The sequence below is a fragment of the Lactuca saligna genome, chromosome 2, assembly GCF_052625555.1.
Source record: "Lactuca saligna cultivar CGN05327 chromosome 2, ASM5262555v1, whole genome shotgun sequence".
NCBI lineage: Eukaryota > Viridiplantae > Streptophyta > Magnoliopsida > Asterales > Asteraceae > Lactuca > Lactuca saligna.
The window spans coordinates 2,234,382-2,255,795 of record NC_136418.1 but is presented as its reverse complement, the minus strand read 5'-3'; the positions used below and the strand labels follow the sequence as shown (position 1 = coordinate 2,255,795).

Sequence of the window (21,414 nt, the reverse complement as noted above, 5' to 3'; positions counted from 1 at the left end):
AATTGGGTTGGAGGATTTGTAGGAAGAAATAGTAAAAAAATATTTAATTTCTCAACGGATATAATGATCAAATGTAAAATTAGTTTTGTGTTTTTTACTTCTTTTTATTATTTTTTTTATGCAAATGAAATCACTCAAAATAACCCAAAATGCACAAATACAAAACTTGCCGACTCAAAAGTGAAGGAGAAAAACCTGAAGGAGAAAAACCACCTGCATTTTCACGACATCAAAGAGAAGCATATGCATATGCTTTACATAATACATACATAGCCATGGACGCATGCAAGATACCTGCAGATTTACAGGTCTTCTTTAAGATTGAAGTCCGTTCGAATCTCTACTATCCAAGCCAATGGAGATTGGAGATTTCAAGGGTCGAGCGCGAAATACCTTAATATATTAGCAAATATCTACTCCGAAATAATGTTCGCACAAGTGATGAAAGGTATGAATCGTCTTCATCACTAAATAACTTCATAATTTCGTGCACTTTTTTAGTTTTATTTGGTGAAAAGCCCCTTGTTTGGTTGTTGAAGGCAACCAAAACCACCACAGAGTTGGAGGTCGGAAGTTTATTTCCCGAATGCCCTAAAATTGTGCTTTAAAAATCCGATTTTTTTATTTATATTTTTGGAAACATTGCTTTCTCTTTAGTAATGAATTTCATTTCGGGCTTGAATCAGGATGAAAACGAGCTTGAAATTGGACCTAATTAATCTTCCCAACGAATCCACACGTGTTTAGACTTTTATTGGTGTCTAAATTTTTGCCAAATGTCTTCCAAAAGAAATGGTTAGAAATTGGAATGATGATTTTTAAGATGATATAACGTTACGAAGTTTTATGCTGGATTATGTTTTTGTAAGTATAAATCGTGTGGCCATGGTTTGAAACCTCATAACTAAATTCCCTATTAACACTCTCGTTAATCCGTTCTTCTTCAATCATAACAAAAAAAATCCTATCTCACGTTTCCATTTCCAATCTGATTTTTTTTCCTTTCTAAACAAAATCGAATCAATGGGAATTCTTTCAATCATCAATTGCAATTAAATCGTCTGCAATTCATACTAGAAAACACCAAGAAACAATCAAGAACAGATTAGAAGGAGATGATCTTGAAGCAATAACGTCGATCAGAAATAACGCATAAAAAATGGCAGGTGAACGAGGGTTCGATCAAACGGCAACGTGGTCCATTGCCGTTGTTTGTGCAATCATTGTCATAGTTTCAATTGGGTTGGAGCATGTTCTTCATAGCGTACATCATGTAATTATCCTAATTCTCATCATGAAATCACATAAACACGATTTGATTTTGTTGCGCCTTTCTCATCTACGATTTTCTGTTTTTTAGCTTTTTAAAAAACGAAAAAAAGCAGGGTTGTTGGAAGCACTTGACAAGATTAAAAATGGTACCTTTTTCTTTTAATATTGTTTTTTATTCTAAAATTAAAGGTATATAGTTTAATTTGATGACGTATTTGCGATTTGCATGCAGAGCTTATGGTACTTGGGTTTATTTCGTTGCTTCTGGTGTTTTGCCAGAACTATATTGCATCGATTTGTATTTCAAAGAAGCTTACGAAGGATTTCTTGCCATGCAAGAAAGAAGATTATGCTAAAGAAGATGGAGAAGGTGGTTATGATGAGGAAGCTAAGAGGAGATTATTGTGGTATGAACAAAGAAGGTTGGGAGGAGGTGCTCCCGTAGAATGCAAAGAGGTAACACTTTGGTTAATTACCAATTGGCCCTCATTTAAATTATTTCTCCATCCGCTTTCCCAAAAATTCATTTATTTAAGTATTTCATAATGTATAATTTTATGATTATTTACGTATACTTGTACATACGTATTAATTTACATGGAACCGTTTTTATTTTTATTATTTTTACAAAAACTTTAAGAATCTATATACAATTATACTAGGTATGAGACCCGTGTAATACATAGGTTTTTTTTTTTTTTTAAAGTTAGTATATTTTGTTAAGCATTACATGTTTAATAATTTATAAAACCGAATTTGGAAAAAAATATCAATATTAACTTTGAATTAACCAATTTTTGCAATGTTTCTGCAAATTATCATGAATTCAAAAGGGATTGACCGAAAATTATGTTTTTCAATTAGGAAAGTTGATTTGAATTTAATACATTAATTGACAAATCATGTGAAAATTTATGGAGACATTTAAGTTTCCTTATTTTCTTTATTATATTTTTAGATTAGATTTTTTTATAATTTAATAAAAAGCCAAAAAAAATCACATTTTGTCAACTGGCTTTAAATGAAATTGAAAAAATTAAAAAATGATATGTGGCATATTGAATTAGGTAATGATACGTAGCAAAAAACTTTCATTTATTAGGTAGGATGTACATATTAATTTTTATTTTTTATTTTTGTAGTTCATAGATGTATTTTTTTTATTTGGACTCTAGCTAAACACAACCATTATTTGTTAAGTCGCTTTCAATTTCTATATCATATATTTATGAATCTCTATCAAATCACCTTTCTTTAAGTATCTCATAAATTTATAATTCTTATATGTTGACGTTGTAAACAAAATCTATATTACTTTTATTTAAATATGTCTTGAATTTATCAAAGCTATAATCTCCATGTTTTTAAATGTGTTTTTTTAGAATAAAAAAATATGTACAACTGAAATGATGTTTTTTGGAAGCTAAAGACAAGTAACAGTTATTATTTTAACTTTTTCATATTCTAACAGTTATAATGATTCATATACAAAATTTTAATCCAATTGCATTATTGTGACTAGGGATATGAGGAGATTATATCAGTTGCTGGATTGCATCAATTGCATATCTTTATATTCTTCTTGGCCGTGTTTCATGTAATTTATAGTGCCTTCACAATGATTTTTGGAAGAGCAAAGGTTAGAATCTTAATTTTATTCTTACATATTATAATATTATTTTTTTTATTAAAATGTTACATTAGACACCATTGACGTATTTGCAAAAGCCTTAAAATGCACATTCAACCTTAAAAAACTCATTTAGTTATTTTTAAAAAATGTTGCTCACTTAAATAAAAGTTAATTTTTTTTTTTAAATAATGCAGACACGTAAGTGGAAGTTATGGGAAAAGGAGATTTTGGAGGAACTTGTACCCCATGACGCAGGTACTATTAATATTATCATCATGTATTTGCTATGAATTTAGTTGATTTTTGAATAACAATGTTAAATGACTAATTTGACCCTATATGCTCATGTGCAGATCCATCAAAGTATAAGCTTACCAAGGAATTATCTTTTGTGAAACATCACACTGGTTCTTTTACGAGTACTCCGGCAATGTTTTACCTTGTAAGGGAGTTATAATAAAGTGAACTAGTTTTATAATCACTAATCGTTTTTTAAATTTATATATAAAAAAATAACATACACAAAGTATTTTAGTGAGTGATTTTTGACAATTTCAATGGTTAATTTGTAAGAAAACTATGGGTATGATAGTTATGAGCACTCACAATTGCATACTTTAGTGTTCCTTTTTCTGTATTTTAGAAAATATTATGATGATTAGAAAATTCAATTACTCATTAAATCTCTCTCTCTCTCTCTCTCTCTCTCTCTCTCTCTCTCATTTTTTTTTATAATTATTTATTATTATTATTATTATTATTATTATTATTTTAATTTCAGGTTTGCTTCTTTCGGCAATTTTTTACATCAGTTCGTAGATCAGATTACTTGGCCATGCGCCATGCTTTTTTCTCTGTGAGTTTTACAAACCTAAGCAATTAATGTCATTTTTTTTTTTATATATATCGTGGTTAACATTTATAACTATTTTAGTTTTGATTTATTTTTCTAAGACACCCTTTATACTTGCAAAAAAAAAATGTAAAAGAAAATAGTATTTGTGTAAGTTTAAAATATTTTTGTCAAAGATTTACGTGAATGCTATTTTATTTTTTATTTTTCTGCAACTGCAAAATTCTTATAGAAGTTATATAATAAAGTATAATGATAATATTTTTTTATTACTTTGTGTATTATTCATTTAAGAGTTATGAATATTGTCACCATCATCGCAATTGCTAAAATCCCACAAAAGTTGTGCGCTTGAAAAACTTGAACATATTTTCTCAATTTTCTGCTGTTAGAATAAACCTACACTAATGTGGCTTTAGGACTATTTTGGTAATATATCTAAACTAGAGGTATATTTACGTTTTATGCCCTGATCTATGTCATGATGACAGAAACAGTCCTCAAACTAACGTGAGATGTTACTTGGCGATCATGGTTTTATAGAGAAAAGAAAACTAACCACCCTCCAGATTTCTGAAGAACATCTCACTTTAGTTGGAGGACCAGTTTTGAATTCACTATATAATTCAGGGTGCATACAGTAAATATACCTCTAACTCAGATTTGATTACAAAAATGGTCCTAAGATTTCATTAGTGTAGGTTTAATTTGACATTTGCAACTAAAATGGTTCTTTAACCTAATAACAAATACATTGATTATAATGTTTTAAGCTTTACAAATATAATATTTAGTTAGGGTTTCTTTACGTACTTTTTTTTTTTATAAATGTATTAAGATGTAATGCAATAATTACAAACATGTTTACTGATTATTTTTTTTGTTCCAATTTTGATATAGGTTCATTTGTCTCCTGGGAGTCACTTCAACTTTCAAAAATATATAAAGAGGTCGTTAGAAGACGACTTTAAAGTAATTGTAGGAATCAGGTAATTATTTATCTGTAATATCTAAGTATTTGCTATTATTGCATTTTGAAAGATATAATGATAATTATATAACGAAAATAATATGCAATAATTAAAATACTGTAACATTCTTATTTTTATTTATTATCTATCTGACCATTTTTTATGATGCTTCCAGCCCGATATTATGGGCTACTGCAGTGCTTTTCCTTTTTGCAAATGTTGATGGTGAGATTTCCACTTTTTTTTATATATATTTAAAGGATAAATAAATTTTTAATCAATGTATTTGGTTTGATGTATTAGCCATGTACTATATTTCCAAAAATATAAAAAAAATGTCATAGTTGCATTACCATGATACTTTTAACTTGTATTTATTTTCATTTATACTTGTTAACTACAATGCTTTTTTATACATTTTTTTTAAGTACAATAATTAAAACGTTCACACCAAATACACTGATTAAAAAAGTTATTCACTAATTAATTTTCTATACTCACTCTATTGGAAACATTTGCAGGAGCTCGTGCTATGACTTATCTCTCTTTGTTTCCTGTAATTGTAAGCATCCATCTCCTATATTCTTTCATTCATATTCTTATTTGTCATAAATTAATTCTACCCAAAATAAATGCAATAATTTTATTTGAATTTTTGAAGTTAAACAAGACCTTTAATATGTTGGGTAATGCTCAACTATAATAAAGTAGTAGCAACATTAGTTTTGGCCCATAACATTCGTCTACGTCAACGCCTCAAAGGAATTGGAATATCTGACGACATGGAATGGAATTCAATTATCAAAATTGAAAATTTTCTTAAAATTTCCCCCTTTTTTTCAATATGTATATAATTAAGGGTATTTTAGTCTTTTAACAAAAAAAATTGTTAAAGATTCTGTTAGCGGTTGGAACAAAGCTTCAAGCAATTGTAACACAAATGGCGGTTGAAATTCAAGAACGACAATCGGTGACACAAGGGATACCCGTTGTGGAACTCTCTGACAGACACTTTTGGTTTAGTCAACCTAGACTTATTCTATACCTTATTCAACTCACCCTCTTTCAGGTACATAATCTTTCATCTCCTTTTAATAACAACCTACTTTCATTTTATTTTACAACATTATACTTTCAAAAATCTACACCAATTTCCGCTCCTATAATCGGGTAGATTTTTAAGACTATATCGCCTTAATAAGAAAAAAGATTTAACTAAGTACCATGTTGTAATAGAAAGAAATGAAAGTAAGATGCTACAGTATATAAACAAAGAATATGACATGTTACTTTCATTTCTTCGTATTACAGTATTATACTTTGAAAAATCTACCGAAATTATACCCAAATACAAGTACGATGATATAATCGAGTAGATTTATCAGCGTACAGTGCCTTAGTAAAAAATGTTGCAATAGAAAGAATTGAAAGTCGGATGCTATAATAAACAAATAAATGGAAATACGTTGCTATTTATTGCATTTAGCCTTTTGCTTAAATGAAAAAGACAAAAGTATGCTAAAGTGAGATTGTTTCCTTAGTTTTGTTGCAAAAAAAACCAATATGAAAGTTCTATATTGCTCAGTCTTGCATAATTTATTGTTATTATTTTTAAATAAAACCATGATTAATAAATGCAACTAAGTGATTTATTTGTTTTTTCTATTTATTTGCAGAATTCATTTGAGCTAACACATTTCTTTTGGATATGGGTAATTATTATTAATCATTCCAACATTTGTTCATTAAGTTTCATTTTTTTAATACTACTTGAGATGTCCTTTTTATCTGTTGCAGTATGAATTTGGCCTTGATAGTTGCTTTTACGAAAATCCTTTTCTTCAATATGGTAGAGTCGTTATAGGGTAAGTTTGAAACCCATTTCTTAATTTGTTTCTTCAAATTAGATTATTAATTATTATAAAACTGTGTTGATATTTCATGTTTATTTTGACAGAGTTCTCGTGCAAGGCTTATGCAGTTACAGCATACTTCCACTCTATGCCCTTGTAACTCAGGTACTTGTTGTATTCCATATGATACAAGTTTGAGGTTTAATCGTAGACTTATTATTCCATATGATAAAAATAGCATCATACTTTCATTTTTTAATTATTTATTATAACGTCCAACTTTCATTTCTTTGTGTTGCAACATTGTTCCTTTGTTTTTTTTTTCTTATCAAGACATTTTACTTAGAAAAATCTATTCAATCATAACATTCTACTAAAAAAAAATTCATCAAGACTTTGTACTTTCAAAAATCTCCCAAGTTATCGCAATAGGAATTGGATGACATTCATATAATAAGGTAGATTTTTCAAAATACAAAATTTTGTAATAGGAAGAAAAAAAATGGAAGTACATTGTTATTTCTTTGATTTAAGCATCTAAACAAAATATGTTTATTATGACAAATTCAGATGGGTTCAACAATGAAGAGGTCTATTTTCGATGATCACACATCGAAACATCTAATGAATTGGCATGAGCATATTAAAAAGAAGGACAAAGGACACGGGAAATCAAAGAGTACAAGCGAACCACCAATAGATGCTCAAGTCAAAGTCAAACCAAGTGACATAGGAAAGTCAACAACTCCAAGACAATCTGCCAACATTGTTGCAAGTGTTGACATACCCGATGATAAAACCTAATAATTGTTACAAAAATGTTGGTAATTTATTTGTTTTACAAACACACAAAATGTGGATTTTGAATTATGAAGGAGTTATATACACAGGTTGTTTCAAGTCTTGTATTTCGCTTATGTAGTATAGTTACATGTTATTAAGTAAAATTAATATTGTAGTGACTCTTATATTGTATAATAAAAGTGTATATCGTTTGAATTCGTCGTTTTGTAATATAAAATCTGTCTAGCCTTCTATTTTGCTCGTGGATATTTATGGAGTTATTTAGTTTCTATTGTTTTAGGTGACAATCCTTGGTGTTGATGGTCAAATATGTAATTTATATCCCAAGACACAAATCGCCACATCACCTTTGTCTATTAATTTTTTTTTTTCTGAGTTCAGTACCTTGGGCTAGAGGACAAAGACAAAAGAGATAATTGGGTCTTATACAAAAGGAGAGAGTAAGATGCAAAGTTGGCCCCTATCGTTTCCAACCTAAAATGATGAAAATACCCCCATATATGTATGGTACTAACGGGCAAAAGTAGATGGAAGTTAAGTTGAAGGACCTAAAACACACATAAAGAAAAATTGCATTTTTGTCCGGTCATTTCTGCAATTTTTTCTTAAAATGACGAAAAATTGCTTGTTGTTTAAAAAATTGGACTGAACCTGCGAGTTTTTGTAAACAACAGGAACCATTTCTGAAATTTTTTCTTAAATCAAGTATTACACAATTGCCCCACCATCCGCGACGAGTCCACCACCGTTTACGTCCGCTTCACTTCTGCCGATTGGCGCACAGACAACCTTGTCCTCAACAACAATGAAGAACCTGAGGAAAACGATACATAACAACAAAACCTTACGCAAGCTGCTCTGATTTCAGTAATTGTTTGAAAAAGAAACACGTCACCGGTGCAATAACTGATCTCCATAATCGGATTTCCCAAATTTGCAATTCTATTCCAAACATAGCTTACTACAAAAAGGCGTTCTCAAATGTTCTCTTTCACCGATTGATGGTAGCAATACCATATCAAGATCAGCTAAAACGAGTTCTTACACATCAGAAATTCTCCACTGTGCTTATGCCATCATTAAGTCAGCCTAAAGCTGGCAAATATAAAAGCCAAGACGAAAGGAGAATTGGTGACAATGCACTCTAACTGTATGATAAAATGCTTCAACAGCAGAACTGCATCCCTACTGAAAAATCTCTTATTTGTATGCTGCTAGATAACAAAATTGGCCAAGATAAGTTCCTTCATGCACTCGATGTTTTTGCAAGGAAAAAGGGTATTTTGCCCTGTGTAAAATCCTTCAATTTGATGTTGAAAACACATTGTAAGGGAGACTCGCGCATTGATTTCAAAGATGGAAATCGAAAACAATGTAGTGTTGGGAGGTCACTTGTATAGTAAAAAGAAGAGTGGAATTGATATAGTGGTGAAACACATTATTTGAGGAAATGTATGAGTTGTCAGCAGGGTGTTTGGGGTTGTTTTTAAAATAACTTCTGGATTTTAACTTTTCCAAAAGTTAAAAAAAAAAAAAAAAAAAAAAAAAAGCCAAAAGTTGTTTGGATAGTTCAAAATATCTTTTGAAAATGACCTTTGGTAAGATGAAAATAAGAAGTTTCTAAAAGTCACAAAAATATGAGTTTTTGTGACTTTTTGTTGTTTTACCTATAAAAGTTAAATAAAAAGTTCTTTTGCCAATCCAAACACATTTTAAAGACCTTTTTTTGCAAAAAGCCATTTTACAAAAAGTGTCTCTACAAGAAGGACTTTTGATGTTCAAAAGTAATCCCAAACACCCTCAAAGTTATGGGGTAGCAATAATAACAAAAATGCAGCTAATAAGTAGAAACAGAATATTAAGCACCACTCAAAACATGATTAGTTTCTTAACTACGACGTCTAGTTATTTTAAGCTTACTTAGTTTAAGGACCTTTATGCAAAATTTTGTAAAATAGGTTTGACACAGGGACCATAACTGCAACAAATGAATCTTGTGGACTGTACCTGCATGATTTCGGAAAGCATAAGAAAATATATAAGCAAATGGGTGGTTAGGAAACCAAGTGGTGAGCACATGTTAGATCTCGATCTCTTAACTTGTTAATATGTAGTATATGAGAAATAAAAACAAAAGTTGATATAAAAAATTTACTTGAAAGGCGTGAGCATTCCACCAAACCCACACGACCTCCCAAACTTTTGATTATAAAACCCTGTCAGTAGTCAATACCTTTTCTTCTTTACCCTCTTTTAGACTTTGAATCCTTTTGTTTGCCAGAGGAACATTGCAAGACTAAAACTAAAAGCCAGGTATTGTTTTTGTTTATTAATATTGTGTATTACTTTACAAGCAATCCATAAATTTGGTATGAACACAGAATAAACTTTGTTTTAATTTTAATCTGATTTTTTAGTTTAAAAAACACTAAGCTAATATCAACTATATCTGGTTGTAATTCTTTGCAATTAGCCTCAACTTCCATATATTTCAATTCTGTTTCTATTCCAATATAAAATCTTACTTTTATTTTTCTCTATTATAAAATTGTATTTTCAATTTTCATTTCCCATATTAATGCATTGTAATTTAATTTAATTTTTTTGTATTAATGCATTGTACTCTGCAAAATCTATCCCATTATAGCATTGTGTTTTAAATTTTTTTACTTTTTATTTTGTTAGACAATACTTTGCAAAATATGTCCAACTACAACTATGAAAATGTTGTATCTGGATAACATTAATTGTTGGTAGATTCAGACATGGTAATTGTCATTAACATGGGTCTTTTTTCATTTCAACCTAGATGATGAGAGAGATGTTAAATGCAAATAATGACTATGCAAAACTTTGTTTGTCATTGTGGACTTAGCTTATCACAACTTCATACTTTCATATTTTGTTTATCTTTACATTTATAAATAAACAAGTACACATTTAAAGATTCATCTTCTTTTAATCATTCAAACTTCATATGGCTTTGGATTTTTCTTTTTTAAACAGAATAAATAATCCGTAAAAAGTTGACCATATTGGATGCCATTTTGTTGATTTCTATTACCATCATTTTGTATAACATTATCAAAGCTTTAGGTCTAGATTATGAGATAACACTTTCTACAGGTTAAACTAACATTATTCGTCTATGGGCCAGAGTTAATACAACCATATACTCAGTGAAATGAATTTAGGATGTATGTAATTGCTCGATTATAGATTTCCATCGAATTCCCTTTGTTAACCTTGTTGGCTACTATACAATGTATGCAGGTGCTACCACAAGTGAGAATTGCCAGCAATGGAGGTTGCTATTGAAATAGTGAGAGGAGTTGTTCAAGTTCTCATGGTTCCGGTTAAAAAACAACTGGATTACCTAATTTCCTACAAAAAGTATGTGAAGGATATGCACGCCAAATTGAAGGATCTGGATGCTGCAAGAGTCGGCGTGGAATCCCAGAAGAAGCAAAACAGAGAAAGACGTCTTGAGGTTCCTGCCCAAGTCGACCCTTGGTTGATAGAAGTAGAAAAGATGAACGAAAAGGTGGAAGACTTTCCAAGTGAAGTCCTTGGTTGTCTTGATCTCAAGAGTAGGCACAAGCTCGGAAGGAAATCCTTCAAGATATTTAAGGAGATCGAAAGTGTTTTGGGACGATGCCCTGCTATCCAAGGTACTGAACTACAAATTCCAGTAGGGAGAATTGATTCCACCATTGCATGCACATCTACACCATCAAGTGATCGAAATGACTTCCGCTCAAGAGAGAAGACTTTTACGGAAGCACTAGAATCACTTGGACCCAATCACAGTTCCCACATGGTAGCCTTATGTGGTATGGGTGGAGTCGGAAAGACTACAATGATGAGGAAGCTGAAAGAGGTTGTGATAGCAAAGAAAATGTTTAATCATTATGTTGAGGCGGTTATAGGGGAAAAGACGGACCCCATTGCTATTCAGCAAGCTGTTGCAGAGTACCTTGGTATAAATCTAACCGAAACCACTAAGCCAGCAAGAACTGAGCAGCTGTGTAAATGGTTCACAAACAATTCAGATGGAGGAAAGAAGAAGTTCCTGGTAATCCTGGATGATGTATGGCAGTCCGTTGATATGGAGGATATTGGTTTAAGTCGTTTGCCAAATCAAGGTGTCGACTTCAAGGTTTTGATTACATCACGGGACAAAGCCGTTTGCACTGAGATGGGAGTTAAAGCTGATTCAGTTATCAAGGTGAGTGTCCTAGAGGAAGCTGAAGCACAAAGCTTATTCTGCCAACTTTGGGAACCTTCTGATGATGTCGATCCTGAGCTCCATAAGATCGGAGAAGAAATTGTAAAGAAGTGTTGTGGTCTACCCATTGCCATTAAAACCATGGCCTGCACTCTTAGAAGTAAAAGCAAGGATACATGGAAGAATGCACTTTCTCGTTTACAGCACCATGACATTAACACAGTTGCGCCAGCTGTCTTTAAAACCAGTTATGACAATCTTCAAGACGAGGTGACTGGAGCTACTTTTTTGCTCTGTGGTTTGTTTCCGGAGGATTTCAATATTCCTAGCGAGAACCTACTGAGGTATGGTTGGGGATTAAAGTTATTCAAGGGACTGGATACTATAAGAGAAGCAAGATACCAGCTGAACGCCTGCATTGAGCGGCTCATTCATACAAATTTATTGATTGAATGTGATGTTGTTGGATGCGTCAAGATGCACGATCTGGTGCGTTCTTTTGTTTTGGATATGTTTTCTAATTCAATCAAGCATGCTTCGATTATCAACCATGGTAGCAGTAAGCCAGGATGGCCTGAAACTGAAAATGACATGAGCGCCTCTTGCAAAAGAATCTCCTTAACATGCAAGGGTATGATTGAGTTTCATAGTGACCTCAACTTTCCAAACCTCTCAATTCTGAAGCTTATGCATGGAGATAAGTTGCTGAGGTTTCCTCGAAACTTTTACGAAAAAATGGTAAATCTTCAGGTTATATCATTTGATCATATGATGTATCCTATGCTTTCCTCATCACTTGAATGCTGCACCAACCTTCGAATGCTTTGTGTCCATGAATGCTCATTGGCATTTGATTTTTATTCTATTGGAAACCTGTTGAATCTGGAGGTGCTTAGCTTTGCTAAATCTGGCATTAAATCGCTACCTTCCACAATCAGAAATTTGAAGAAGCTAAGGATATTGGATGTGACAGGTTGTGATAGTCTTTGTATAGATAATTCTATCTTCAAAAAACTGGTCAAGATTGAAGAGCTTTATGCGTGCCGTTTTGATCATTATCGAGGGACCATTAGCTTTACAGGTGATAACTGCAATGAAGTGATAGAACGGTGGAAAAACATTTCTGCATTGGAATTTGACTTCTGTGAAAACAATTCTCAGTGGAAGAATCTATCATTTGAGAATCTTGAACAATTCAAGATCTCAGTGGGAGGTTGTTTAAAAGGAGAAGATGATTTCATAAAGAGAAAGCTCTCATTCAAAAACACGTTGACGTTGGTAATCAAGAAAGGTGAAGTATCGGGATCTAGAATTAACAGGTTGTTTGAGAAAACGGAGGTGCTTTGTCTAAGTGTGGAAGATATGAATGATCTTGAAGATGTTGGGGTGAAGTCCTTACTTCGTCCTCAGTCCTCTTCATTCCACAATTTAAGAATCCTTATTGTTTCAGAATGTGCAGAGTTGAAATACCTGTTCACACTCAGTGTTGCAAAAGTTCTTTCAAATCTTGAGTATCTTGAGGTTTGTGATTGCCTTGTTATGAAAGAACTCATACATACCGAAGATAGAGGAGAAGAGACAATTACATTCCCCAAGTTGAAGGTTCTATCATTGAGTGAGCTACCAGAGCTATTGGGTTTATGTCAGAATGTCAACATAATTGCGCTACCACAAATCGTGAAGTTGAGAATTGGAGGCATTCCAAATATCACAAGCATTTTTTCCAAGAATAAGCCGGCAACATCTTGCTTGTTAAAGGAAGAGGTAAATATGTTTTATGTTAATACAGTTCAAACAATCTTTTCGATCAAAAGTTTCAAAAAAATGTTGCTTTCACACTGTTTTTTATGTGTAATAACTGGTGAACTATATACAAAAAGTTATATATAACTTCATTTTTTTGTCAGGTTTTCATTCCTCAGCTGGAGCATCTGTGCATTTGGGGTATGGAGAATCTGAAGGAGATATGGCCTTGTGACTTTAGGAGTGGTGAGGAAGTTATGTTGAGCAAGATTGAAGTGATGGACTGTGAAAATCTTGTGAATATATTTCCTTGCAATCCCAGCCCATTGCTGTGTCATCTTGAAGAACTTCAAGTCAGGGATTGTGGATCCATTGAAGTGTTATTCAACATCGACATGGATTGTGTTGGTGAGACTGGAGAAGGAGGCAGCAGCAGCTTGAGACGAATTGAAATAGTTGGATTAGGGCAGCTAAGGGAGGTGTGCAGGATAAAAGGTGCAAATCACTCCTGTCTCCCTATCCGTGGGTTTCAAGCTCTTGAAAGCATAAGTATTTATAGTTGTAAGAGATTTAGAAATGTGTTCTCACCTACCACCACCAATTTTGATCTTGGGGCACTTACCTACATGAATATATACGGTTCGGGAGAAATTGAGAGAAAATACGGATTGGTGGAAAGTAGCCAAGGACGAGAGGTATGGTTTAATGAATTTTAGTTTCTATTTAACTAACTACAAAATAAATTACCAACTCCATCTCTTCTCTGAAATTAAAGATTTCACATTTTCTTCAATAGATACCAAAATTTTCTTTGATGGGTAGGAACCAGTTGCAGCTTTTCATTATTTATTATTCAAACAACCTTTAAAAAGTGCTTTGACTCTCTTTCTGTGATATTTTTGACCCTTCCATGTCATAATTTTGTCACAATCAAATAACAAAATGTTCACCATTTTAAGGACAAATTGGAATGTTGTTAAGTTGTTGACTATATCCGTCGTTTCCAAATATTCCTTACAATAATACTTAAAATAAAAATGATCCTTCTCAAATCTAAATGTTTAAGAAAAAGAATTGTGAATGGATGTTCAGTTACAAATTGTGGAGGTATTTCCACTTTATCTTAACTATTAAAGTTACTAGTTAAATTTCTTGTTATGATACCTGTGCAGAATACTCTCTTCCCAACCTGTCTCTTACATTCATTTCATCACCTCCGTAAGCTTGAGTTGGAGAAATATCAAGGAGTGGAGGTGATATTTGAGATCAAGAGTACTCCAACAAGTCAGGATAATCAACAGCGAATATTTCCCTACCTTGAGAATTTGAATATAAGCTCTTTGGAGAGGGTCAGTCGCGTATGGAAGTTTAATAGGAACGAGCTATTAATTCTTCATAGAAAACTGTCAGAATCTCCATTCCATAACCTCAAAACCATACAAATTGAAGATTGCAAAAGCATTAAGTACTTGTTTTCACCTCTCATGGCAAAACTTCTTTCCAACCTAAAGAAAGTCAAGATACACAAGTGTTATGGTATGGAAGAAGTGGTTTCAAACAGAGACGATGATGAAGAAGAAAAAAAACTAACATCTACATCTACCCACACAACAAGCACCACTCTCTTCCCTCTTCTTGATTCTCTCATTTTATATGGCCTGCATAATCTCAAGTGTATTGGTGGTGGTGGTGGTGGTGGTGGTGCCAAGGCTGGGAACAATGAAAAATCTTTCAGCAGTACCACTACAACTACCTACTTTCTTGGTCAAGATAAGGTATGTTTTCAACATATTCAGCTACCTATTTAATTTCCCTATAAAAATCCTTTTTTTCTTTGGAATATTCTTCTAGTACTAAGCATATACTAGAAAAATTCAACAAACCGCCTAGAAGATAATGAAAAAGTTAGGGCATGTAATTGAGTCATCGGCTGCTATACAAAGCCAACGATGAGATTAGAAGGCATAAAAAATATCATTCATTTGAACACACAAGAGAATGAAATTTGTACAGCTTGTACTTGGATTTCGAGTTATTCATGTATGTGTATATCAGTATATGGATTTTCAACAATGTTAAACTCAGATTTCTATTAAGTAACACAAAATGTCAATAAATTTCTTCAAATTAATTTATGGCTAATATTAGTTTTGTTCTAATTTATGCATGATGTTCAACTACTAATGATATACATTCTTCTCCTATTATATGTCTTATACAAGAACATCTCATCATTAACCAAAGTATTACAAAATCATTGGCCAGGTTGTTTCTCATTTCAAGTAGAAAATATAAGCTTCTTGTTCTAAACACACGCTCTCTTAACCTGGTTAATCTTGCATTCCAAAATTTTAACCCCATATTAAAATTCTCTTTTTGTTTCAACCTCCTGTTCTAAACATATGATTTCTTAACATCATTAATTTTGTGTTTCACCTTCCTGGGCTACATTGTTTTTGAACCAGTTTCGTGATGTTGAGCATTGAGACAATTCCTTACAAAGAACCAAATGTTGAGTTAAAATACTTTCATAAAGCAGTGTATGTGTGGGTAACAAAAAACTAAGATTTGTTAATAATCTAACATAATTTTACATTAACTTTTTGTTATTTACTGTAGTTTTCTCAAGGGAATGGTGTTTCTTGGAGCTTATGCCAATACTCTAGAGAGATAACTATATATGATTGTCATGCACTGTCAAGTGTGATTCCATGGTATGCAGCAGGACAAATGCAAAATCTTGAAATGCTAAAAATAGAGTATTGCCATGGGATGAAGGAGATGTTTGAAACTCAAGGGATCAACAAAAGTTTTATTAGGATGAAACTGGGCAACCTAAAGATATTGAAAATCGATGGTTGTGATCTTTTGGAACATATATTCACATTTTCCACACTTGAAAGCCTTGTACAACTTGAAGAGTTAAATATTGAGAAATGCAAGGCATTGAAAGTGATTGTGGTGAAGGAAGAAAATGATGGAGAGCAAACAACAAAGGCATCTTCTTCTAAGGTTGTGGTCTTTCCTCGTCTAAAATCCATTGTACTATTTAAACTACCAGAGGTGGTGGGTTTCTTTTTAGGGACAAATCATGAGTTCCAGTGGCCTTCATTGGATGATCTTGTGATAAAGGACTGCCCACAGATGAAAGTGTTCACAGCTGGTGGGTCCACAGCTCCACAGCTCAAGTATGTGCAAACAAGCTTAGGCAAACATCTTCGTGGACATTGGTTTAACTCTCATGTGACAACCACTACTACTGGGCAGCATCATAAGGAGGTATAATTGTGTGTGTATATATATATATATATATATATATATATATATATATATATATATATATAGAGAGAGAGAGAGAGAGAGAGAGAGAGAGTCAAGATCAAATAAGAAGGAAATTTTTGGTAGGAAGGTAAGAAGTTTTTTTTCTACATATTTTTTTCGCGAACAAACAAAATGAATCATTAGATGATTCATTTGTAAGATGATTCACAAGAAAAAATTCTCAAAAAAAACATGTCGATGATTCATTTATACAATGATTTTGTTGTTATTCACTAAAATTGTCATAAAAGTGAATTCATTCTTAATTTACTTAAAAATGAATCATAAATATGTTTTTTTGAGAATTTTTTCTTGTGAATCATCTTACAAATGAATCATCTAGTGATTCATTTATTTTGTTCGTAAAAAAAATATATAGAAAAAAAACTTCTTACCTCCTACCAAAAAAAAATTGTTACCGGATCTATATATATATATATATATATATATATATATATATATATATATATATATATATATTTCACATGCATATATTATATGATTAATAAGAAAATCATGATGCCAAAGCATTTTTAAACACATTACAATTAATATTATATAATCCATTTGTCCATATCTAACTAAAGCAGTTACCCAAGTTAAACCTGTTTTAGTTACCAACATTAATTAATCTCTTAATTATTAATTATTACTTTTCCAAATGTTTTTGTTCAACATTTGCCTTATTATATTCCCTCTCTTCTGGCCTTGCAGAGTACAAGCTTCTCCTTCTCTGCTGCTACTTCAGAAGAGATCAACATTTGGTCTTTTCATAATCTGATTGAATTACATATGGAATTTGATAGATCTATTGAAAAGATTATTCCAGCCAATGAGTTGGTACGATTGCAAAAGTTGGAAAAGATTCAGGTAAAGGAATGTAATTTGGTAGAGGAGGTATTTGAAGTTTTGGAAGGGACAAGCAGTGGTTTTGATGAATCACAAATAACTCTTGTCAATCTTCCAAACTTAACACAAGTGAAGTTGGTGGGGCTACATTGTCTTAATCATATATGGAAAAGCAATCCGAGTACAGTATTTGAGTTTCCAAACCTAACAAGAGTCTCTATTGAGATATGTTATAGTTTAGAACATGTTTTTAGTAGTGCCATGGTTGGTAGCCTAAAGCAACTCAAGGAGCTACAAATAATTAATTGTGATAACATGGAGGTGGTATTTGTTCAGGACGGAAATTTCGTTGTAGAAGAAGAGGAGGAGGAATCTGATGGAAAAATGAATGAGATTGTGTTACCTCGTCGTCCAAAGTCCTTAGAACTTTATGCACGTAATCGATGGACATTATTTGAGTTTCCAAATCTAACAAGAGTCTGTATTGAGAGATGTGGTAGGTTAGAATATGTTTTTAGTAGTTCCATGACTGGTAGCCTAAAGCAACTTCAGGAGCTAAGCATATCTAAATGCCACAAGATGGAGGAGGTAATCGTTAAGGACACAGATAGATACTGTTGTAGAAGAAGAGGAGGAATCTGATGGCAAAACGAATGACATTGTGTTCCCTCGTCTCAAGTCCTTAAAACTTTCTAAACTTCGATGTCTCAAGGGGTTTTTCTTAGGGAAGGAGGATTTTTCATTCCCATTATTGGATACTTTGACGATCCAGAAATGCCCAAAAATAACGACTTTCACCACGGGAAATTCTGCTGCTCCAGATCTAAAAGGAATCGAAACAGGTTTTGGCTGGTTTTATGTGGAGGAAGACATCAACTCCTTTATAAAGATGAAACAACAAGTAGGTATTCTTAAAGTGCATTTGAAAAGATGTCCTGTATGATTTTTGTTATATATTTTCATCAAAAGCCCCGACTATTTTCTCTGTATTTTCACCTTTATATCTATTACGTGTTTTATGCAGCATTATAAAAAATGTTACTAATGGCAAGTTATTATCAAAGGTAGATTCTATTTTCACATAGTCCTTGATGCCTAAAACCTTTTTTCTTTTGCATTAATGGCGCCTTCTATTCATGTTTTTCAGATCATGGTGAGGTCGACTCTTGCATTGAATTACAATTGAGATCTCTGTGAACTAAATCATAATCAAGAGGATAAGTTATGATAATTTCAACCATTTGATATCTGACTTTGAAAAAGACGTTACTTATGTTCATCTTTTAGTTCTAGTTAGTACTCAATTCTTTGTTGGTGTAAATAAGAAGGGTAGTTTGGTCATTATGTTTTCTTTGATTGATCAGGACAAAGCCATGTTGTCTGTAGTTTGCAAGAGCTGAGGATTATTTGTTATTTTCTCCTTTTTTCTTGGCTAGTTCTCTTTTATAAGCTAGGATTAGGTGTCATTTTTAGCGTGTGTAATTTCTATTATATCCAGCAGAAAATAAGATGTGAAAGTTGGCTCATCTTCTTGCCTCTTTTATTTTTATGTTCTCCTTCCTGTAGATCACGCAGCAAAGTGCTGCTTTACTTTGTTATTATAATATATCTTCTTTTTGTAGTGGGTTTGTTCACAGAGGGCTGGTTCCAACATTCTTTCCCTCCGTTTTAGTTCTAGTTTCTTATGCATTAATATTAATGGCGCCTTGAGGGTTACGCCTCAGTCGATTTTCTAAACCATGGTTGCATGGTTGCTTTTTTCTCTGTGAGTTTTAGAAGCCTAAAGAATTAATGTCATTATATATATATATATATATATATATATATATATATATATATATATATATATATATATATATATATATATATATATATATATATATATATATATCTTCATTAACATTTATAACTATTTTAGTTTTGATTCATTTTTCTAAGACACCCTTTGTAGTTGCAAAAAAAATCTAGAAGATTTACGTGTATACTATTTTATTTTTTATTTTTCTGCAACAGCAAAATTCTTTTAGAAGTTATATAATAAAGTACAATGGTAATATTTTTTTATTACTTTGTCTATTATTCATTTAAGAGTTATGAATATTGTCACCATCATCGCAATTGCTAAAATCTCACAAAACTTTTGTGCTAGAAACACTTGAACATATTTTCTCAAATCTCAAGTTTCTGCTGTTAGGTTTGACAAAAAAAAAATTATCGGCCAATATTTTATGGAATAAGCTAATGCATCAATTCACTTTAAATTTAGGAAATAAACCAATCCAATTTAAATTAAACAAAAACAAAGCCTAACAAAACGTCGCTCGGAGAACGTGATCATTGATCGACATCTCAAAACGATGGACGCCTCGCATCACGTTCTCACTAGCCTGATCGATCAATCTCACCTTCAGTCGTCCATACAACTCGACCCACCACCACTAATATGTTTTACTCTTTTTCATTTTATTTATACAAGGAACCATGTGGTTTGTACTTCTAGATTCGCCACTGCCATCAGATATTCTCCACTGTGCTCATGCCATCATAAAGTCATCCTTCTTCAGGCCATAAAGCTGGCAAATATAAAACCCAAGATGAAAGGGGAATTGGTGACAATGCACTCTAACTGTATGATAAAATGCTGCAACAGCAGAACTACACCCCTACTGAAAAATCACTTAATTTGGATACTCTTTGTTATGCTAGATAACAAAAATGACGAAGATAAGTTCCTTATAAGCTCGAGGTTTTTGTAAGGAAAAAGTGTAAAATACTTGAATTTGATTTTGAAAACCCATTGTAATTCGTAAGAGAGGTCGTGTGAACAAGACTCGGGCATTGATTGCAAAGATGGAAACCCAAAACAATGTAGGGTATAGCAAGAAGAAGAGTAAAATTGATACAGTGGTGAAACAGATCTATTATTGAGGAAATGTGTGAGTTGTCAGTGAAGTTATTGCTGGTTGGAGCATCAAAGAAGTCAACGCTAGGCCAAACGCAAATCAAAAGCTGATAGAGAAGCTTCCTTTTGGGAAAGCCAATGTGAAGGGTATGGTTGAAACTGGGAAGAGTGTGGGGCATCCCGGGTTGGAAGGAACTTCATTTAGGTGCTGTTTTCTTTTTTCGAAACGAAAATGTCTGAAGTCTGCGGACCACCTCTGTAACCCTATGTAGCAGAAGAGGTAGACCAAATGGCTGCAGCATGTAATAAAAAGTCTGTTTGTTTTTTAACCTCTGCAGACTGCTGCAATAAGTTAAAGTAAGGTGTGAAGAGATTTGAAACAGAGGGTCCAGTGTTGCGTCACGCAGCACACGCGCAACAATTTTTAAGTCTGAAGTCTTCTGAAAAACAAACAGCTGCGAAGGGCCAAGTGCTGCACAGCGCAACAATAAGTGGTCAGAAGTGGTTTTTTAGAAAAAACAAACAACACCTTAGAAACCATGCCATGCATTTTAGGAGTAGTTCCCTGTTTTCATTGAAATGATTTGACATTGATGAGACACTCATAGTGACCAGCTTGTACATATTGGTCATTTGAGAATAAGAATGAAGCTCTACAATGAAAAGCAAATTGCAAGAGACACAAAAGAGTGGGATTGTGGGGGACAAGGTGAATCTTTTGGGGTAGGGTATTGCTACACATCAACTTCAGTCTCCCATGATAGGAAGGGGGTATTAATTATGGGAATATCAGCAAATAAAAAGCATCTTTGGTAGTGGAAGGGCAGTTTGGGTATTTTAGCTTTTAATTATGCTAGAAAAAGGTAATCCAATAATTTTGTGTCTCCACGTTGTTTGCACATTAGTTATGCATCCAATAGCAAAAAAGAGGTTGTCCTTGTTAAAAGCCTCACGAGATAGGTCAGCTTTTTCGGTTCAATTCGGT

The 21,414-nt window shown here is 32.6% G+C and overlaps 2 protein-coding genes across 2 annotated transcripts; both read left to right on the top strand.

The window, feature by feature from the left end:
* Positions 1-202: 202 nt before the first annotated feature.
* Positions 203-7,583, top strand: LOC145028733 (MLO-like protein 9). Its single transcript, XM_078977488.1, has 16 exons — positions 203-448; positions 1,167-1,273; positions 1,361-1,418; positions 1,505-1,728; positions 2,795-2,911; positions 3,100-3,160; positions 3,259-3,347; positions 3,687-3,761; positions 4,659-4,747; positions 4,905-4,954; positions 5,251-5,291; positions 5,625-5,798; positions 6,406-6,441; positions 6,527-6,594; positions 6,687-6,747; positions 7,153-7,583. Exons 1-16 carry the CDS (start codon positions 427-429, stop codon positions 7,384-7,386), a joined length of 1,506 nt encoding a protein of 501 aa, XP_078833614.1. The 5' UTR covers positions 203-426; the 3' UTR covers positions 7,387-7,583.
* Positions 7,584-10,674: 3,091 nt separating this feature from the next.
* LOC145028717 (uncharacterized) lies at positions 10,675-18,471 on the top strand. The gene is made up of 7 exons (XM_078977478.1): positions 10,675-13,378; positions 13,522-14,052; positions 14,450-14,464; positions 14,530-15,132; positions 15,977-16,636; positions 17,393-17,923; positions 18,162-18,471. Exons 1-7 carry the CDS (start codon positions 10,688-10,690, stop codon positions 18,468-18,470), a joined length of 5,340 nt encoding a protein of 1,779 aa, XP_078833604.1. The 5' UTR covers positions 10,675-10,687; the 3' UTR covers position 18,471.
* The last annotated feature ends 2,943 nt before the right edge of the window (positions 18,472-21,414 follow it).

Bases quoted from the DNA above. Each gene is read 5' to 3' on its own strand.
- LOC145028733 (XM_078977488.1), top strand. From the start codon at position 427: ATGTTCGCACAAGTGATGAAAG. The intron at 4,748-4,904 runs GTAATTATTTAT...TGATGCTTCCAG, and splicing joins AAAGTAATTGTAGGAATCAG to CCCGATATTATGGGCTACTG. The intron at 5,292-5,624 runs GTAAGCATCCAT...AAATTGTTAAAG, and splicing joins TCTCTTTGTTTCCTGTAATT to ATTCTGTTAGCGGTTGGAAC.
- LOC145028717 (XM_078977478.1), top strand. From the start codon at position 10,688: ATGGAGGTTGCTATTGAAATAGTGAGAGGAGTTGTTCAAGTTCTCATG. The intron at 13,379-13,521 runs GTAAATATGTTT...TTTTTTTGTCAG, and splicing joins CTTGCTTGTTAAAGGAAGAG to GTTTTCATTCCTCAGCTGGA. The intron at 16,637-17,392 runs GTATAATTGTGT...CTGGCCTTGCAG, and splicing joins CTGGGCAGCATCATAAGGAG to AGTACAAGCTTCTCCTTCTC.